We start from the raw sequence: 17,107 nt of genomic DNA, 5'->3' as shown, positions 1-17,107 counted from the left end.
GTAAGTGTGAGAAATAGTGAAAAGGTAGAGAAAATATCTTGTTGAATCTGTGGGCATCATTTGTTTCTATCTGATCATACCATTCTATAAAGCAACAAAAAGTATCAGTTGTTTCTTCTGTCTTTCTATTTTTCCAGAATATATCATTAAAAACTAACATTTCAACGTTTAATCTGACCATGTTGTTCGTTCGTAAAGAGACTGATTCGAACCTACAAGATACTAAGTCTAAGATTTTGTTTGTGGTTTAAGAAAAGATCTCCTTCGCTCATAAAGAAATACTCTAAAGTAGCTTTAGGAGTGGGCAGGGTTTTGTTGTATTGTTAACATTTAGTGTTAATATTATTGTATTATCTTCGAGTCATTGTGACTTTGCAAAATCTGCCCTCGCCTCTTAAGTTTATTTTTTTGTGAGTGATTTTATTCGTTAGTATTCAATCGTGACTGTGCATAATTTTTTCTATTACAGCGTAGTCAAAATGGGGCGCAGACCTGCCCGTTGGTAAGTATCTCGTCAGAAATATGTTGACAAATGTAAAGAACGATCATGGATCATCAAACTGTTTTAATTTGATGTACTGAGAGAGTCATTGTCTGTTCGACGGTTTACATATAATATTTGAAAGTTTTTGACTTTATCATAAAGCATAAAATGACTTTGTGTTTTAATGTGGCTGATAACTTTAGTTAGCCAGGCCATATTTTGCATGGTAGGGGTATTTTTCAGAACGCAGAATGATGGTCAACAGTTTTCTTTGAGGTTAGCTTATCGCCATTCCACCGTTCCATCATTCTGCATTCTGCAACATACCCATGCCTTATTTTGCAAAGCTAGGGTCGGCCAAATTAAAACTGCTATACACTGTGTGAAATTTCTTTCATAATTATTGAATGAAGTTTTGAATAATAGTTTCTGTGACGTTTAGAGTGATCAGCAACATGCGCTGTAAGTTGAAATCCCTGCCCAAATCTTAACAACAAAATTTTACTGTATACACTTTGCTAACGATGAAAGTGCTAACACGTAGGAGACATTTATGTGAGGTAATATTAAAATTGTGCTGGAAAGCTGATCTGTTTTAATGAGGTAACTTTATATTTCTGTTGCAGTTACCGCTACTGTAAGAACAAACCATATCCCAAGTCACGCTTCTGTCGTGGTGTACCAGGTGAGCAACTTATGTTCCTGTCTTGATTTTCCCTTCAAACTTTTGACAAAATTCTTGGAAGGTAGCCAGTACTGTACAGTAATAATTACAGTCAATAGTTTTTACAGAAGACATAACAAATTTCACAGCCAATGTTCAGCACTACTAATAAAACGCAAAGCAGTTGGTTCAATAATTTGCAAACTATCAATACACCTTGCATACACAGGGATGTCGCTAAGGGCCAGCTGCTGGCTAGTTTAACTGGCTGAAAAGAACTCAAATCCGGCTAAAATTTTAGCTGCCAATGCCAGAAAAGCCAGCTGGGGTTGTTGATGAGCCGGCTTAGTGTTTTTTTAGCTACATCCCTGATACATTCCAAAACAAAATCATGTGACCTTGAAAACGGTTATCAACAGTGACACACAGGCACTGTCCCAGTCTTGGGGAGAGTGATCAGCTGTACACAGACTAGCCTGATGAAGTAAAAAGCACCAGACTGGATTATTGGTTGTGACTTCTGTACTTATTGCAAAGGAATTGTTCCCTACCAGTATTTAACCGTTCAGTAATTGAGTTGGTATTTAGTATCATGTAAGCCATTTAGGCAGATCCAATAGACATTTTGCACCCTTATTTCATGTCATGTCGTCTTTCCTGAAACCTGCCTTATATTTTGCTTAATACGCTTGTAAATTGTTGTGTATATAGATATGAACTAAACTTGCTAGCACTTTTATCAAACAGATGCCAAAATCAGGATTTATGACTTGGGTCGTAAGAAGGCGCGTGTAGATGAGCTGCCACTTTGTATTCATATGGTGTCAGATGAGTATGAACAGCTGTCAAGTGAAGCTCTGGAGGCCGCCCGTATCTGCTGCAACAAGTACATGGTGAAGCATTGTGGTAAAGATTCCTTCCATCTGCGTATGAGGCTGCATCCATTCCACATTATCAGGATCAATAAAATGTTGTCGTGCGCTGGAGCTGATAGGTACGTTTGATCACATTTAAACCCTGTTTTCATCTAGAATTAAAATTTAACATACATACAGAGCATTCATTGTAAGAGTAATTGCATTGAAAGTTTCATTGTTGTTTAGTATGGAATATCTGCCCTTTTTGCTGATTTGTCACAAAATACACACAAATTAATTTCAGGTGTTTACTGAAGGCCTGATAAACCCACACTCTTCTCAACACTTAAAAACCACAGTAAATGCAAAGGGCTTTTGTTAGGCTGAACTTTTCCTGTAGTGTATGTCACATTACACAGATACATATAGCCATGTTTTATATGCTGAGTGAGCCAATTAAATGAAGGCAAACAATACTAAGTTGGGTTTGAATACCGTCACTTGCATCTAAGCGTGAACACTCACTGCCAAAACATGATCTAATTAGGTATTAAACTTGGCATGATTCGTCATCAATGTTGAAGTTTAGCAGACCTTAATAGCAACTTTCACGCACAAAATTCTCACCAAAAACACTGAGTAGAGGCGAAATTTTACACCAGAAATGATTCAAGTGAACCTGCAAATGCATATTGACACAGATCAGGATAAATCTTTTGGAAGAAGTCTTCATATCCAAGCTTTCCACCATTTCGAAACCAGAATCTGTTAAACTTTCGGTGCGAAAGTTCTGTCTGCCAAACTTCAACGTTTGATGACGTATCATGCTATGTTTAATACCCAATTAGATCATGTTTCGGCGGCGAGTGCGATAGATCATAAATGGGAGAAGAAATAATGGTTATGATTTGACTTCAAAGAACTGGTTCACTTATTTTGAGTTAAATACCAGGGTTACTTCAATTTAGATTGTCTTGCAGAGCAAAGACAAACACTGTGAACAAAACAATACAGAAACTATCTCGCTGAAATTAAAACCTGCATTATTCCCTTTTTCTGCCATTGTTTGTTTAGTATTTTATCTTTCGTTACTCATCAAAGTCACATTTTATGAAGTGGAAATCTTGTGATTATATTTTTGAAAGAGAATTGGCAGCTTACATTGGAGGTAATTGATAGACTTTATGGCAAAGCAATGAAGTGTCCGCATTTCAGGTTATGATTGGCATTCACAACACTGCAATCTCATTATATAGGTTTGCTCTCTTAGTGTTGTATATTACATAATTATAGTCCAATGTAAGGACAACAATAATCCTGTTGCAAGGGCTATCATTTTGGTTCCGTTGTTAAATGGATTTGACATAGCTTTGAAGCCTTTGTTTTAGAGTGGTAATGCAAATATCTGTATAAATATTTTTGATAATTTCAGGCTTCAGACTGGTATGCGTGGTGCCTTTGGTAAACCCCAGGGTACTGTTGCACGTGTTAACATTGGACAAGTCATCATGTCTGTCAGGACAAAGGATGGAAACAAAGCCTCTGCTATTGAAGCCTTGAGAAGAGCCAAATTCAAGTTCCCCGGAAGGCAGAAGGTAAATCATTGTTTTTGACAGGGGGGGGGGGTGGAGTATTTGTTATCATTGTTTTATCAACACTTTTTTTCCTGCAGTAATGACCTTCATATAAGAACTGCTGCTTAACAAACAGCCATTATCAGTTAGCCAAGTTAACCTTGACTGATCTTAATGGCATGACAGCAAGATCAAAACAATGACAAATGAAGATCAAATGCAAGTAATTCCACAGCTGTTTTGTCTGTTGACTGATTTGCACCTTTCTGATAAAGTATAAACTGTAAACAATGTGACCCAGTAGGTTTTTGGAAACAATGTGAACTACATGTATGTAATTATTTGCGTTTTTAGAGACTATGTAAGACTTGTAATCATATAATATAGCAGGAAAAATCTTGATTATACTAGATATTATATTTTTATTATATTATATTGTCTCAGTTCCCATATGTCTAAACCATTATAACGTTTATGGTCTATATGTTTTAGAGTATGGAATATACCTCTTAGCATGCAATATCCACCAGGCCAGAAACTGTGTAAAATTAATCTCTAGTGGGTATGTTGCTGATGGCAATACTTTCTATCTTTCCAGATATATGTGTCCAAGAAGTGGGGCTTCACCAAGTTTGATCGTGAGACTTATGAGCAGTGGCGAGCCTCTGGCAAACTGATCCCTGATGGAGTACATGCCAAGTATGTAGCAGACCATGGGCCGCTCAAAGCCTGGAAGAAGCTGCAAGCTGCATAAGTTGTGCAAACAAATGTGAATAACAGAAATTAAAAACTCCACAGTGTTTCATTTGGTGTTGCATTTGTATTGTCTGAACTTCGGAATAATGAATCGGATTTAAAATCTTTCACTTAAAATAGTTCTGCTAAGTTTGTGGAACTCTTGCCAAAATTTGATATATATTTTTTATTCTGAAGAAAACGTACCTATTCTCTTTTTAATCGAAAAGCCATCTGTTATTTCAAACTTTTCCCAGCATTCTTTGAACAAGTGACTTGTCGTTTTGCGTGTCTTGGACAAAGCATATGACAAATCAGGCAAAGTAGAGTGCATGAACTTATGCATCCATGCCAAATGTTTTACAACTGGTCATTACCGGTAAATTCTAACATCCTTTTCTAAGGATGGATTATTTTTCTGCAGTATCTCTAAACTGACATCAAGAGAACAAAGAGTTTGAAAGGCTAGGGGATAAAATCAGTAATGGATGTGGGGTTGTCCACTGCGTGGTGTTACAGTGCATTCTCTTTCCAATCCGGCAGCTCACGCTGTGGAGAATAAGCGCCCTATGAACTGATGTAGTTTTTTGTCTCGTGTCGTCATGACGACGTTGTCATGACGACACGAGATAATTGTACAGGGGGATATTTTCCCGCCATGTCAATATTTTTCCCACCATGTCAACATTTGCTTTGTGAGGCCGCGGAAATTTCCCGCCATGTTATGAAATTCCGGCGGCATCCGATCACAAAACAAATGTTATCAAAGAATAATTGTTTCTTTACAAAGGTCGCAACTAAAGCGCTGGTTTATCAAACAGTAAGTTAGGAGTATTTATTGTAAAGGGCTTATTATGTAAAAATACAGGCACGCTATAAAAAAGAGATGACGTTTTTTTCTGAACTTGCAGCAAACGAGCAAATTTTAAGTGGTCTAACAGGCAATAAAAATGGAACAGAAATAAGGCCCCTTTTAGCTGGCAACAGTGCCTATCCGCTAACGAACTGGCTAGTGAAACCCTACCCGGACAGAGGACGCCTGACTCAGGAGCAGCGAAAGTTTAAAACCTAAAGTTCGGTGCGCTACGATCTGTAGTGGAACGAGCATTTGGCATGTTGAAAGTTCGTTGGAGAATTGTGTTGAAAAAGGTTGAACAAAAAACGAGCATCCTAAAATAGACTATGATTGCTACGTGACTTTTGCACAACTTTGTATTGAAAGGGGTGACCTTTGTGGCATGAATAACAACAATTTAATAACAGAAGATAAACGATTAGATAAAGACAATTCAGTTTTGATGCCAAATCTTTAAAAATGTCAACTGTGGCGTTTGTTTGTTCAAATCTAGCGTTGTGCTGTTCCATACTTTTTCCCACATTTCAATAAAAGAACTCTGCCAGTCTGGAGTCGTACTTTTTTGCCTTTCTTTTTTCAGGCGATTCTGATTCATCGAGAGAAACATTTACACTTTCGATTTGCAAAGCCTCGTTTACACTCGGCTCTGAGGTAAAGGTAGAACTCAATGTATGACCGAAAGAGGGAAATTATATTTGATGAGTTTTCTTAGGATTGAAGAGCAGAAATGTCAATCTAAAGCGCAAAACATACATTGCTTTTTTATTTTTTTGACCCGAAGATTGACCTGAGTCAAGAGGCACTACATGTAGCTTCATATATCCTGCTGTGAATTCCACGCTACAATGGACACAACTTTAATTTATAGACGACAACAACAGCCTTTTCAGTGCATGAATGAAGCTCTTAAGACGAATACACGTAGATGTGACGCATTTTTTTCTTTAAATTAGCTGTACGCTTTTCAATTTTGGATATATTTGAGCTGCAGCCAGCAGTTATCAAGAAAAATACAGACAAGTTTTACGTTCTTAAAATAACATTCTAACCTTTGCCGACAAGATTGTACTGAAAAGCAATGAAATTAATTGTAACTCAAGCAGAAAACGCGTAGAAGAAGAATGAAATACACCAGGTTATTACAAACGCATAATACAATGTACTAACCGAAAGAGAGAAATTATAATTGATGAGTTTTAGAACGGATCTGAAAAGCAGAAGTGTCTAATAATCAACAAGATGTCATTAGATGGACCTGCCTGTAAATTTTTCGTTGTCGTTGTTGTGGCATATAACGCTAGTATACCGCAACTTAAATTGAGCGAGAAAAGCAGTTTTTAACATGAAGCTCTAAAATCTCTTTGGAGTGTCTTGTCTTGTGGTCGCTTGTAAAGTTTTAATTTGTGCAATTGTGAGATGTATCAGAATAACAGCTTCACGTTGCCAATTTAAAGAATAGCGTGCTTTCATTTGATATCTATTATTTTATCTTGAGAGTTTTGGAAAGTAGTTGAAAATCATTTCTGTTTACCAAGCGTAGGAAAATGGTGGATGTTTCAACAGGATATTTACTGTAACAACTGTATTTATAGAGATTACAGTCGTGGAATATAGCAGATATGGTAAAAATGTTGCTGAAAGAGAGGACGATGTAAATATCAGTTGTTCGATCGGTAAGCATTGTTCTTATCTTTGTGTAGACAATTTTTTTTAAATTTAGCCGCGGCAACAGATTGTATCGGGGTTAAAGAGGGATGGTAATCTAAGCAATTAGTTGGTCGGGATTGAATGTCAAAGTTAATCTTGCACACATAACACATGTCGTTTGAACAAAAGGTTTGAATCGTGTGAATCGTTAGTCGATTGAATACCCAACCATTTTAAAGTTATGACCAGTTATGGTACAGCATAGTAAGCTCTGTGTAGAAGTTAAAGTCTCTCTTTAAAAGTGAGATTTGTGCGAGTTAAACACTACTACATAGTTTATTGCGTACGTTCGCGCGGAATCACATGTCAAGCAAGATCGAATGTTTTCCATTAAGCAGAACCTAACAGAATATTTCATTCAGTAGATTTAAATAGCGAAGAAAATGACTGTAATTTACACGTTCTTCAGCCGCTGCGTTGTAGCTTTGGCGTTACAAAAACATTAAGACCGGCTCAAGAGTGACCAAAACCAAATTTCTCCTCACAATATCAATACTAAATCAGGAGAAGAGGTTATAAGAATTAACAAAATCATCACCACTCGCATGTCATTATCACTTAACAGGCTAAGCGTTCACGAATAAACACCCAAAGCGATATCTCATATAGCGTGTAGAAAGCACATGGAAGTCATAGTATAAGTATACAGTAGAATGTATGCTTAGTGAACCAAAGTGCAATACAGTGCAATGTCTGTCATCGTTTTCTGCTGTTATTGGAGTTATATAACTGATCAACTTTACAAGCAATAAATAGACGTGAAAAGCGATCTCTTTTTTAAATAAACTCTAAAAAGTGACACGAGACACTAAGCCCAGAGGGCTTTTGATTTAAATAGTGACAGACAGTCTTCCACTGCCTGTTGCATGACGTGACTTTTTTTCTCACTGTGTCAGCACTGAGTTTGCTGAACATCCAAATCAACTTGGGCATTGCACAGCAGAATTGAGTAACATTGAACAACAACAAAAATCTTTATTTACTTTAAGAAGTTAAAATAAAACACATTACTGACTGAATAAAATTCAGTGCAACACACTTGATACATAATAGAAGCACTGTACAGCCCCCGAAATGATCCCGACCCCGAAATGATCCCCAACCCCGAACTGATCCCCAAATTGACCCTGAATTGATCCCGACCTCGAAATGATCCCCAAATATTTTCATACTGATCCCGAAATGATCCCCAAGTAATTTGTGGAATGGCGTTTTAACGTAGAAGTGTGGACCGCTCAATAATAAGGCCTCATGGCTTAGAAATCGCCGCGAGTTTGCAAGCGTGTAAATTTAAGTAGCGGTGATTTTATTGCCGTGATACCGCGGGAGTTTCGAACATGTTCGAAACTTGATGCAACTTCCGTGCGGCAAAAATTGCATTGAGTTGCGCGACAAAAATCGTCTGTGTAAACGGGCCTTTATTAAGCTTGACGCTGTGCCGGGTTACGTCGAGAAGGCAAATACAGATATGATGTGAATGCGACATATCAACTTACAAATAAATCAAATTAAACGAAAATTAACATTTTAAGGGCATTTAATGTTGTCTTTCTTTATCCCGCTTTAACAACCAAATTTTCTCTGCTTAAGTTTTAATTGATTCGATCGAGAGTACTGAGTATTAATTCTCACGACTGAAAGTATGTCTATAAACATAAAAATCCAATAAACACAAATTTAAAAAACATGTTCTTGCTTTTTCTTGGTTCCTATTTGAGAATAACCAATTTTGAAACATTAATAAGAATTAAAAACCTTTCTGTTTTATGGTCACGTTTTGCACTTAGTTATAATAGCACTTACTAAAGTCTTTTCCTATTTTAAGTTGTACTTTGCGTTATGGCTTCAGTTTTCCTTATTATTGAGCAATCCAAATTTCTATGCTTAATCGTCATTCCAAAAATTACTTGGGGATCATTTCAGGGTCAGCGTGAAAAAATCTGGGGATCATTTCGGGGGCTGTACAGCACTACAGTATATAGTTTGTTTACTGATGCCAATAGAACTCTGCCAAATATATCTAGAGCTATTTTGAATGGTCACATGAGACTGTTCATTGCAAATAGTTATTTGCATGTAAATACACAACGATTTAACAATCGTCAGTAATTAAAATGACGTATCATGCCCTCCGGTTAACCCGAAGGGCATAATTGATATTGCCTCCACGTGACAATTCGAACCAATCGCAGAGGACCACATCATTTCTTGGGCCATGCTCCGGTCGCATTTTTGGCTGGTTGGGGTCAAGCAAAAACACCTCGCAGGTTTCTCCTCCCTGTTCTGTTATCTCTGAGATAACTTTTTTCACTCCATCAGCGATACCCCTTGCAGTTCCGCTCTGCATCAACTCCCTGAGCTCTCTGTATTTCCGTTTAACATACCCAACAGCAAGCATCATGTGAGGCACATCTCCTTGCAATTCGTACGGAATGCGGACCAACACATTGGCAGCCGGCTCGCCGAGAGGTGAACCCAGAACCGCTGAATCCCAAAGGGTGGCTTGGCTCGCCTTCGGGTGTTTAGTGAGCGAAATCAAGAAAGGGCCATCGTTCAACCAGGTACACACTCTCCCAAAATCCACCGTCTGTTCCTTTTGGAAGGAGAACTCGGCGCCTCTCAAAATTTGATTAAAGATATCGGATCTATCCCTGCCAACATATTCGGGAGCTCTGGGGTTGATTCTGCTCAAAGCCTGCCCGCCTGCCCCTCCATTCAGACCCCAACTTTTCAGCATGTTCCGAGCGGAGTAGTACCAACACGTTGCGCCATCTTGTTCGTCCGGTTCAGGGACATTGTACCGCACTCCAGCCACAGCCAAGCTTCTTCCACCGACTACAGCATTGACACGATTAGCAGCAGCCATGTTCAGCGATTTAAAAGTAACTTGTGTGCCCAGCGAAGCTTCAGTTCCCTTTTTATGCTCACTATTGCAGACGTTTTGATTGGCTGTCTAAACAAGGGTCCATTTCACAGGCTGTTTGATTTAAAATAAAAATGTCAACTATTTATTCCTCATTACTCGAAGGCCAAATCAAACAATGCTGCCTAATAACTAAAGGCTTGAAATTCACCCATGCAAAAAAGGTGTGGTACACAAAACAAGGAAAAAAAATGCCAACAATTTATTTCCTGTTTTCCACGAACACGAAATTTATCAACAGTTCAGTTCTTCGTGAGATTAGTGGCAAGTTTTCAGTGACGGTAGTGTATCTCCCAGTTGCGTTGTTCAAGTCAACATGTCGGTGGGGCAAAAGCTATTTCATTCTCTAAAGAAATTGTAAACCGTTACGCTTAAACTGCAAGGGCTCTTGAGAACAAATAGGTGCGGTTGACAAAATATTTTCCGGTTGCAATTTTAAATCGATTCTGTGTTATACGAACGCTTCTGTATCCCTTTTTACGCAGGAAAGGAAAGAAGGGAAAGATGTTTCGTGGATCTGTATATTCGCGCTAAAAAATACTCGGTCCAAGAAGCTGATTTGTTGAGATCAATGTGATGACTCAGAAAACAAAATGGGGCGAACAATGTGTCACGGAATACCCATATGTTTCTGAACAGCCATTTTGTTTCCTATGAATACCTTGTTAGCATTAGAAATCCTGTAAGATGTCATTACTTAACTTTTATTCTTTAAGATTGTATTATGTTAATAATTACGTAACCAATTCAGTGATGTATCTATTTTCCTAATCAGCCTGTATTGTACATTAGTAGTAAAAGTCGCTTTAATTGTTAATTGCTATATTGCTAGTTTCTGTACAATAGCTAATTTTTTCTTTTTGTCTACACCTTGTGTTTGTATAAATAACATTTTTGGAGCTGAAGTAGAAGAAGGAAGAGTTTTGTTTTGTGCGGAAAAAGAACGTTGTGGTGTAGGAGTTCAAGGATGAAATCGAATGAAACTTTGGAAGAAGCAGAACTCGCGACAATTACCAACTCAAGCAAACCGACCCAGGGAAACCGACGCGCATTGATTGTCGTGAGTCGTGACTGGCCCCATGTTTTTTTAGGCGTGACGTTAAATGGATGTTTTCTTTCTCGTGAAACGCCTGAATTTGCTCAGAAGTCGTGATCCGTAATTTTTCATAATTCACTACCCCTCAACTGAGAGTTGAGTTTTTTGGCGAAATGTGATCTCGATTCTTCTTCATCATTAGCCGGGATGATTATAGTAGGCTTACAACAGAATGTTCCACACACTTGAATTGTACAGGCAAAGATCGCACGTACTTATACGGATACGTGCTTTGGTTTTCTAACCACAATGACACAGTTTGAGTTAACAAGCCAACAATAGGAAGTCCCATAACCGGTCATGTAATAATTCAGAATTTATCCCGATTTTGCCGGCTTTGCTTTTTGACTTACCTTTATCTGACCTTCAAAACAGTGCAGTACGAGCAATTTTTTTTTCTTTTAACTTGACACATGTTTACAATACTCAAACAGTTTAATAGCATTTTATTCGCGTTTCTAAATATAAAGAAATATCTATTAGAACAATAATGCGAATTTCAGTTGAAATTAGTGTACAAAAACAAAGAAATTTCAAATTTCAAATCTTTGACTTAATCGGAGAATTTTCGTCAGTTTCAACTTTTCCAAACACCAAATGTTACATTTAGTTAATTTTAACTTACGCAGACGCCTGGTCAAATTTTTTCCCCAACACTTTATGGAAAACAGTTCACTGTCTTCTAATTCAATGCCTGGAACTGTGGAACGTGACTTAAAGCTTTAGTTGTTTACGGCTTTACGTGGTGGTGTTTAATTAATAAACTAAAAACGAAACTATTATAAAGGCATTGAAATTAAAATTTAACGAAATGCTGTGCTATTTGTTTCCACTGTTGAGAAGGCGAGACGCAGCTTCCGAAATCAGTAGCGAAGAAAAAAAGAAAAAAAAAGAAACATATTAACAAGTTAGAAGGCAAGACTTTCAATTGTAAATTTTAAAATCACGTTTTCATCTATTGGAAAAAGCGAACCGATGGAAAGTTCAAGTCTGTAAAAATTAAAATGGTTACATTTCAACTTTTTAAAATCCGTTCCAAACAGAAATTTTCTAAATGACGGAGGTTTTTAACAGTGTTGACACTAGAGATGAAACCATGTCATTTTAAAAAAGATCCACTCTTGAAAACGTTTTTAAAATGGCTCGTTTAATTTCCTCGTCAGTTTCGATGGTCGCCGTATAAGTGGAGGGAGTGATAACATCAAAAACGAATCTCACTTTCAAATAAAACCGCCTTCGTTTTACGCAAATCCCGACCTCAGACATCTGGTTACCAAAATCTAGTGGAAAACTAACATTTGCAGTTAGCTTATAATATTAGTGCCTTTTGTAGAGGAGGCGCAGCAAACAGTTACGAATAACATGTTATAAACTTATAACTGTTAAAAGGTGGAAACTTATAACCGGAAGAACTTTTTTAACCTGAAAGAAAACTGATAGTATCTTTATTGGTAGACTCTTTTATTTGGAACTAATTTCAATCTATACATTGCTATTTGTTAATGTTTGAGAACGATCATCATGCTTCGAGAATTCATCGCTGGTACTTGCTTTGATGAAATGCGCTTCCGATCCGTGTGTTTGTTTAGGTTATGTTAATTTTCCATGTTTCATGCTTAAGTAATCAACACTTAATTGCACTGACGTGATTTAAACAAACAGGACAAAATCATGAAATACACGCAAATCCCCGCGTTTCAGCATAGAAGAAAACAGTGTTAGCACATTAACTATCCTGAGGGGCATTTTCACCTGGTAAATTTTTTTTGAAAAGGCCCGTAAAATTTCGGTCACCTACGATGGCAAATTGTTCCTCAGACCAAAACGACACAGGCAACTGTAATAATACCTTCTTTTGCCGTTACGATCCTTCAATTCTGCTCCTAGTACCAAAGAACCTGTACTACACCTACATAGTAACAGCAACTTTCAATGCAGTATTTTCATTAACAGCATTTCTTGGAAATGCCCTTGTCCTGACAGCGTTGGTGAGAACCCGATCTCTTCACTCGCCGTCCAAAGCGCTCCTTCGAAGCCTGGCGTTGTCCGATCTTTTTGTTGGTTTACTCGTGCAGCCCGTGTACATTGCTTACTGCGTGTCTGGTGTCGTTGGTAATCACTGGGTTCGCTGTGTCTCCTGGATGCTGTATCCCCTACTAAGTGACTATTTTGTTGCGGTCTCCTTCTTCACCATGATTGCCATAAGCATCGATAGATACTTGGCTTTACGCCTTCGCTTGCGTTATCGCTCAGCTGTTACAATAACAAAAGCAAACATCACCGTTTTGTCGGTGTGGATTACGAGTTTTATCTTCCCAATCGTGCGCTTGGTGGCTGGCAAGCTCACAGTTATTCTATCGGTTGCCTCTTTTGCATTGTTTGTAGTAATACCAACATTCACGCAATTAACAATCCATCGCATGCTAAAGAGACAAGGCAGGCAAGTCCAAGTGTCAAACCAATTTTATCTTCACCGGGAGGAGAGCTACCTTTCTATTAACAAATATAAGAAATCTGTGTGCGCAACGCGCTACATTTATTTTTCGCTTATGTTATGTTATATTCCTATAACTTGTGTGGGTATTCTATATGTCAAGAATGATCCATCTTTAGAGAAAATCCTTCTGCCAGTGGGCAATTTTGCGTTCACGATGCTGTTCGTCAACTCTTCATTGAACCCTGTTTTGTACTGTTGGCGGATCAGACAAGTTCGTGGAGCCATATGGAATCTTTTAAATAACTTGAATCATTGCTGTTAATTAAGTCTTTATTACGCAAGAGCATGCAGGCTAGTGAAGACCATAAAAATGATTGAATAAACGAGGAACAGTTTAAAAGATGTGAAGATAAAACGAAATCTTTATTGAAGCCCCAGTTCTTTTCTCTCTGCGCCCAGAGAAATGTGTAAATATTCTAGGTAAAGGTTGAAATCATTAAACGACGAAAAATTAAAATCACTTGTCGCTGTTAAAACTTTATCAAGTTAGCGGTAATCATTTCGGAATTTTTCCGAGTTGGTTTAGGATAAACGATCAACGAAAAGTCGGTATGACCGAATAAAATTCAATTTTTCTAAGCTTCTATCTAACCAATAGTGTTGTCATAGTAACGCACGGAATACAGCCTGAGCAACATGCAATACTAAAAAAATTCTTTAATTAGGAGGTGATATTGTAACCTGCCGATTTTGAGCTCGTCAGCTGCAAAGGTTAAGGGAAATGAAAGCAAAATAAAACATAGGTACTAAAAAGTTTAGAAAACTGTGTTCAGCAACCTCAAATCGTTTTTTTGTTGTTGTTGCATATTTTTCAAACATGTGGGTTTTTTTTTCGCAAGAAAAATCAGCCGGCCCTATCACTGTGCGACGCTGAAGAATATTTATGCGGGATCCTGAAAGGGATGTAGTTTTTATACAAAGCAACATACAAGTGAAAAAAGTTCACTTTATGGTGGTCGTAAGCGATAACTGACTGATTGATCAAAGGTGGCTTTTAACCTCTTGTTAGATTACTCTACCTTCTTACATTAACTAAAACAAATACTTTTACTCTTATCAATAAAACCTTCATCATATTGATTGTGTTTAAACAAGAGAAAATTAAGCTGTCTTGATATTCTTTAATGTTTTCATTCGCCTTTGTTAGCAATTGCCGGATTTAAGTGTTATCCGGTGCCATAAGAAAATAAAGAAATTGCCAAACCTATTCAGTGCAAAACCATGTATTCCACTTCAAAAATAGACTTGCAAAAAAGCCGAAGTTCTCTTCTTTACTTGAAAGCTGTATTTCCTTATTGGCAGTTTCGTGTGACATTCCGAAGATCTTTTTTTCCCGAGTAAAAGGGAAAAGGAAACTGGAGCAAAAAAGGAAAAAAAAAACAATAAATAAATATTCCATTTAGCAACTTCGTTTCGCCGCCTCGTCCTCCTTAGAGCGTCAATTTGCAAAATGTGTTTAAGTACGAGGCAGAAAAAGTATAAATGTTTAGGTTATTGGAGCGGAAAGTTGTGCAATACGGCTGAGTAAACTTCCGAAGATAAGTCCCACCCCGAAACCATAACTGAAAACAGTTTCTTTTTATGACACCGCTTTCGGACAAAGCTTCAAGCTCGACGGACTCTGCGAAAAAATAGGGACTGCTCGTAGTCATGTATCTAAGAGCTAATCGGTAAACTATTGATTAGCAAAGCTGCTCAACTTATAACAATCTGCAAAGCAACATTCAAAATGCTGCTATTCAGACCTTTTCAGTAAAATTCTTTTTAAAGTGTGACAAAAACGGGGGTGTCATTCTGGCCGCTCCAACAGATCTGCCACACCCGGCAACGGCTTGTTGCTGTGGTTTGGCCTTTCCTTAAAATATATTTGCCATTACTAATCATATTTTAAATATATATTGTCTTAACCCAGTGTAATCGTATGGTCTTTTTAATCTGAGATCTCTATTTCATGAGCCAAGTAAGTTGTTCCAGGTTGAGTGCTCTGGGTCGCGTAAATTTTTTGTAACGACCGCTGTTAGACTGGGAACGATATGCCAGTTGACGTGCCAGTCATTCTCCAATCTCGTCCCCAGAGCCTGTGTTCCCCTTGACCAGCGGTCGGGAAACTCAACGGCTCTGGACGAATCCAAACCGGAACCAGGAAATCCTGGTTCCGGTTTGATTGTGCGCGTGCGCCAGAGATTGCAAGACTCTTTTGCGCCATCCTCTTCCCCAGGGCCACGCGTATTTTTTTAAATGACATGACGTAGTGGCCCTGGTAACGGTAAAAAATATGATTTTTTTGATTGGCTGATAAAAACTGCATGCGTAATTAGGTAAAAAACGAAACGCTTCTACGCAATTTTAGTTATACTTCCGGTCATCGAAACAATTGAAGATGAAGCGGGCAAGTTTGAAAATGTTACCGGAAAAAGACCGAATAACACTGGGAGTTTGTTGGAATAACGTATTCACGAAGCAGACCTTTGTTTATGAACGAATGACAAATACATCACTTGTAAGGTGTGACTCGGTTGTACTTTTTATTGCATTAAAAATATTGCAAACATTTGCACTATCAACTTAGCTTATACAAGATATACACACTAAATGAAGTTCATGAATTACATGAAGATTTTGAAATTCAATGTGATATTTCTTACCGCTGCTTAATAGAATGATACCTCGTCGATCAGCGGCTTTTTTAGTTCTGAATTTTCTGCAATACTTCCGCATGGCCATAAACAAATTTCACAGTATCATCAACCGTCGGAATGTTATCGGCTGATGATATCCTCGACGCCATGTTTAAACACTATAACAGCGCGACTATAACTCCAATTCCTCTGGATTCTAACTTTGCCTTCAGATAATATTGCGTGTAGAGACGACACAACAAGAACACATCTATCATGATCAGTCATGCAATTCAATGTGTTCCAAACGAATCGAATTGTGTAAGTTATCAACGACTTGAATTGCCAAAACCAGCGGGCAAAACACAAGGACAGTCGTTCTACTTAACGATTACTTGTTTCTTGATGTCCTCCGACAGTTGTAGCAAGGATTGCTGTACAGCTCTTTCGAACGCCAAACTCAAATCTCGTATCTTCTTTCAAAATTCGTTTTCTTCTCGAGTTCTCGTGTTAGTCAGCCCCAGCCTTCCCCTTTCTTTTACTGAGCAGACGCAGACGAACATTTATGCAGTGGGCATGCGCTACCGGATGTCGTGGATTTTACGACATCCGGTAGTCAGTGTTACCAGAGCCCTTCGTTTCGCTGACCACGTGACCAAAAGAAACGGAGGCTCTGGGAACGAGAATGCTTTTGCGCACGCTCCACGTTCCACTGAATAATTAAAAAGTAATTCGACCGTTAATTCATTCACAGGAGACTAGACATGTCTGCGGTTTTATGCAAATTCAGGTCGTGTCACGTAATTGTAATTAATGCTGTTTTGGGATCATTCTCTACTGTTAAACATCGTTATACATTAAACATGCTTATTTAAGTGAAAACGAATTGCTCTGAGACTGTCGATGTCGTCTCCAAACAGAAATACATCCAAAAACTGCACATATTTCGATTGCGTGCACAATCTGTGATTTGCATAAAGCACAGACTTTCAACTCCCCAGGGGCCAGGACAACCATCCCGACGCACGTTCAAATTTTGGCGCGTTACAGATCGACCAATCAGAAGTGTTTTTATTGTTTCGGCGGCTTTTTAGAA

General features: G+C 38.1%; 3 protein-coding genes across 3 annotated transcripts; 2 read left to right on the top strand and 1 right to left on the bottom strand.

Moving 5' to 3' along the window:
* The first annotated feature begins 408 nt into the window (after nt 1–408).
* LOC144633950 (large ribosomal subunit protein uL16-like) lies at nt 409–4,384 on the top strand. The gene is made up of 5 exons (XM_078492877.1): nt 409–502; nt 1,111–1,169; nt 1,896–2,142; nt 3,438–3,600; nt 4,178–4,384. The coding sequence occupies exons 1-5, from the start codon at nt 480–482 to the stop codon at nt 4,331–4,333; spliced, it is 648 nt and encodes a 215-aa protein (XP_078349003.1). The 5' UTR covers nt 409–479; the 3' UTR covers nt 4,334–4,384.
* A 4,464-nt stretch (nt 4,385–8,848) lies between these two features.
* On the bottom strand, nt 8,849–11,276 carry LOC144633008 (uncharacterized). Its single transcript, XM_078491785.1, has 2 exons — nt 11,250–11,276; nt 8,849–9,854 (listed from the first exon to the last, which is right to left on the bottom strand). Exon 2 carries the CDS (start codon nt 9,741–9,743, stop codon nt 9,000–9,002), a length of 744 nt encoding a protein of 247 aa, XP_078347911.1. The 5' UTR covers nt 9,744–9,854; nt 11,250–11,276; the 3' UTR covers nt 8,849–8,999.
* A 1,298-nt stretch (nt 11,277–12,574) lies between these two features.
* LOC144632748 (beta-2 adrenergic receptor-like) lies at nt 12,575–13,850 on the top strand. The gene has a single exon (XM_078491466.1). It carries the CDS (start codon nt 12,696–12,698, stop codon nt 13,653–13,655), a length of 960 nt encoding a protein of 319 aa, XP_078347592.1. The 5' UTR covers nt 12,575–12,695; the 3' UTR covers nt 13,656–13,850.
* The last annotated feature ends 3,257 nt before the right edge of the window (nt 13,851–17,107 follow it).

Source organism: Oculina patagonica, chromosome 12 (assembly GCF_052425735.1).
Source record: "Oculina patagonica isolate OP01 chromosome 12, crgOcupat, whole genome shotgun sequence".
NCBI classification, from domain to species: Eukaryota; Metazoa; Cnidaria; class Anthozoa; order Scleractinia; family Oculinidae; genus Oculina; species Oculina patagonica.
The sequence above is the reverse complement of the archived record's forward strand: the minus strand, read 5'-3'. Positions and strand labels throughout refer to the sequence as shown.

Bases quoted from the DNA above. Each gene is read 5' to 3' on its own strand.
- LOC144633008 (XM_078491785.1), bottom strand. From the start codon at position 9,743: ATGGCTGCTGCTAATCGTGTCAATGCTGTAGTCGGTGGAAGAAGCTTG.
- LOC144632748 (XM_078491466.1), top strand. From the start codon at position 12,696: ATGGCAAATTGTTCCTCAGACCAAAACGACACAGGCAACTGTAATAAT.
- LOC144633950 (XM_078492877.1), top strand. From the start codon at position 480: ATGGGGCGCAGACCTGCCCGTTG. The intron at 503-1,110 runs GTAAGTATCTCG...TTTCTGTTGCAG, and splicing joins GGGCGCAGACCTGCCCGTTG to TTACCGCTACTGTAAGAACA. The intron at 2,143-3,437 runs GTACGTTTGATC...TGATAATTTCAG, and splicing joins TCGTGCGCTGGAGCTGATAG to GCTTCAGACTGGTATGCGTG.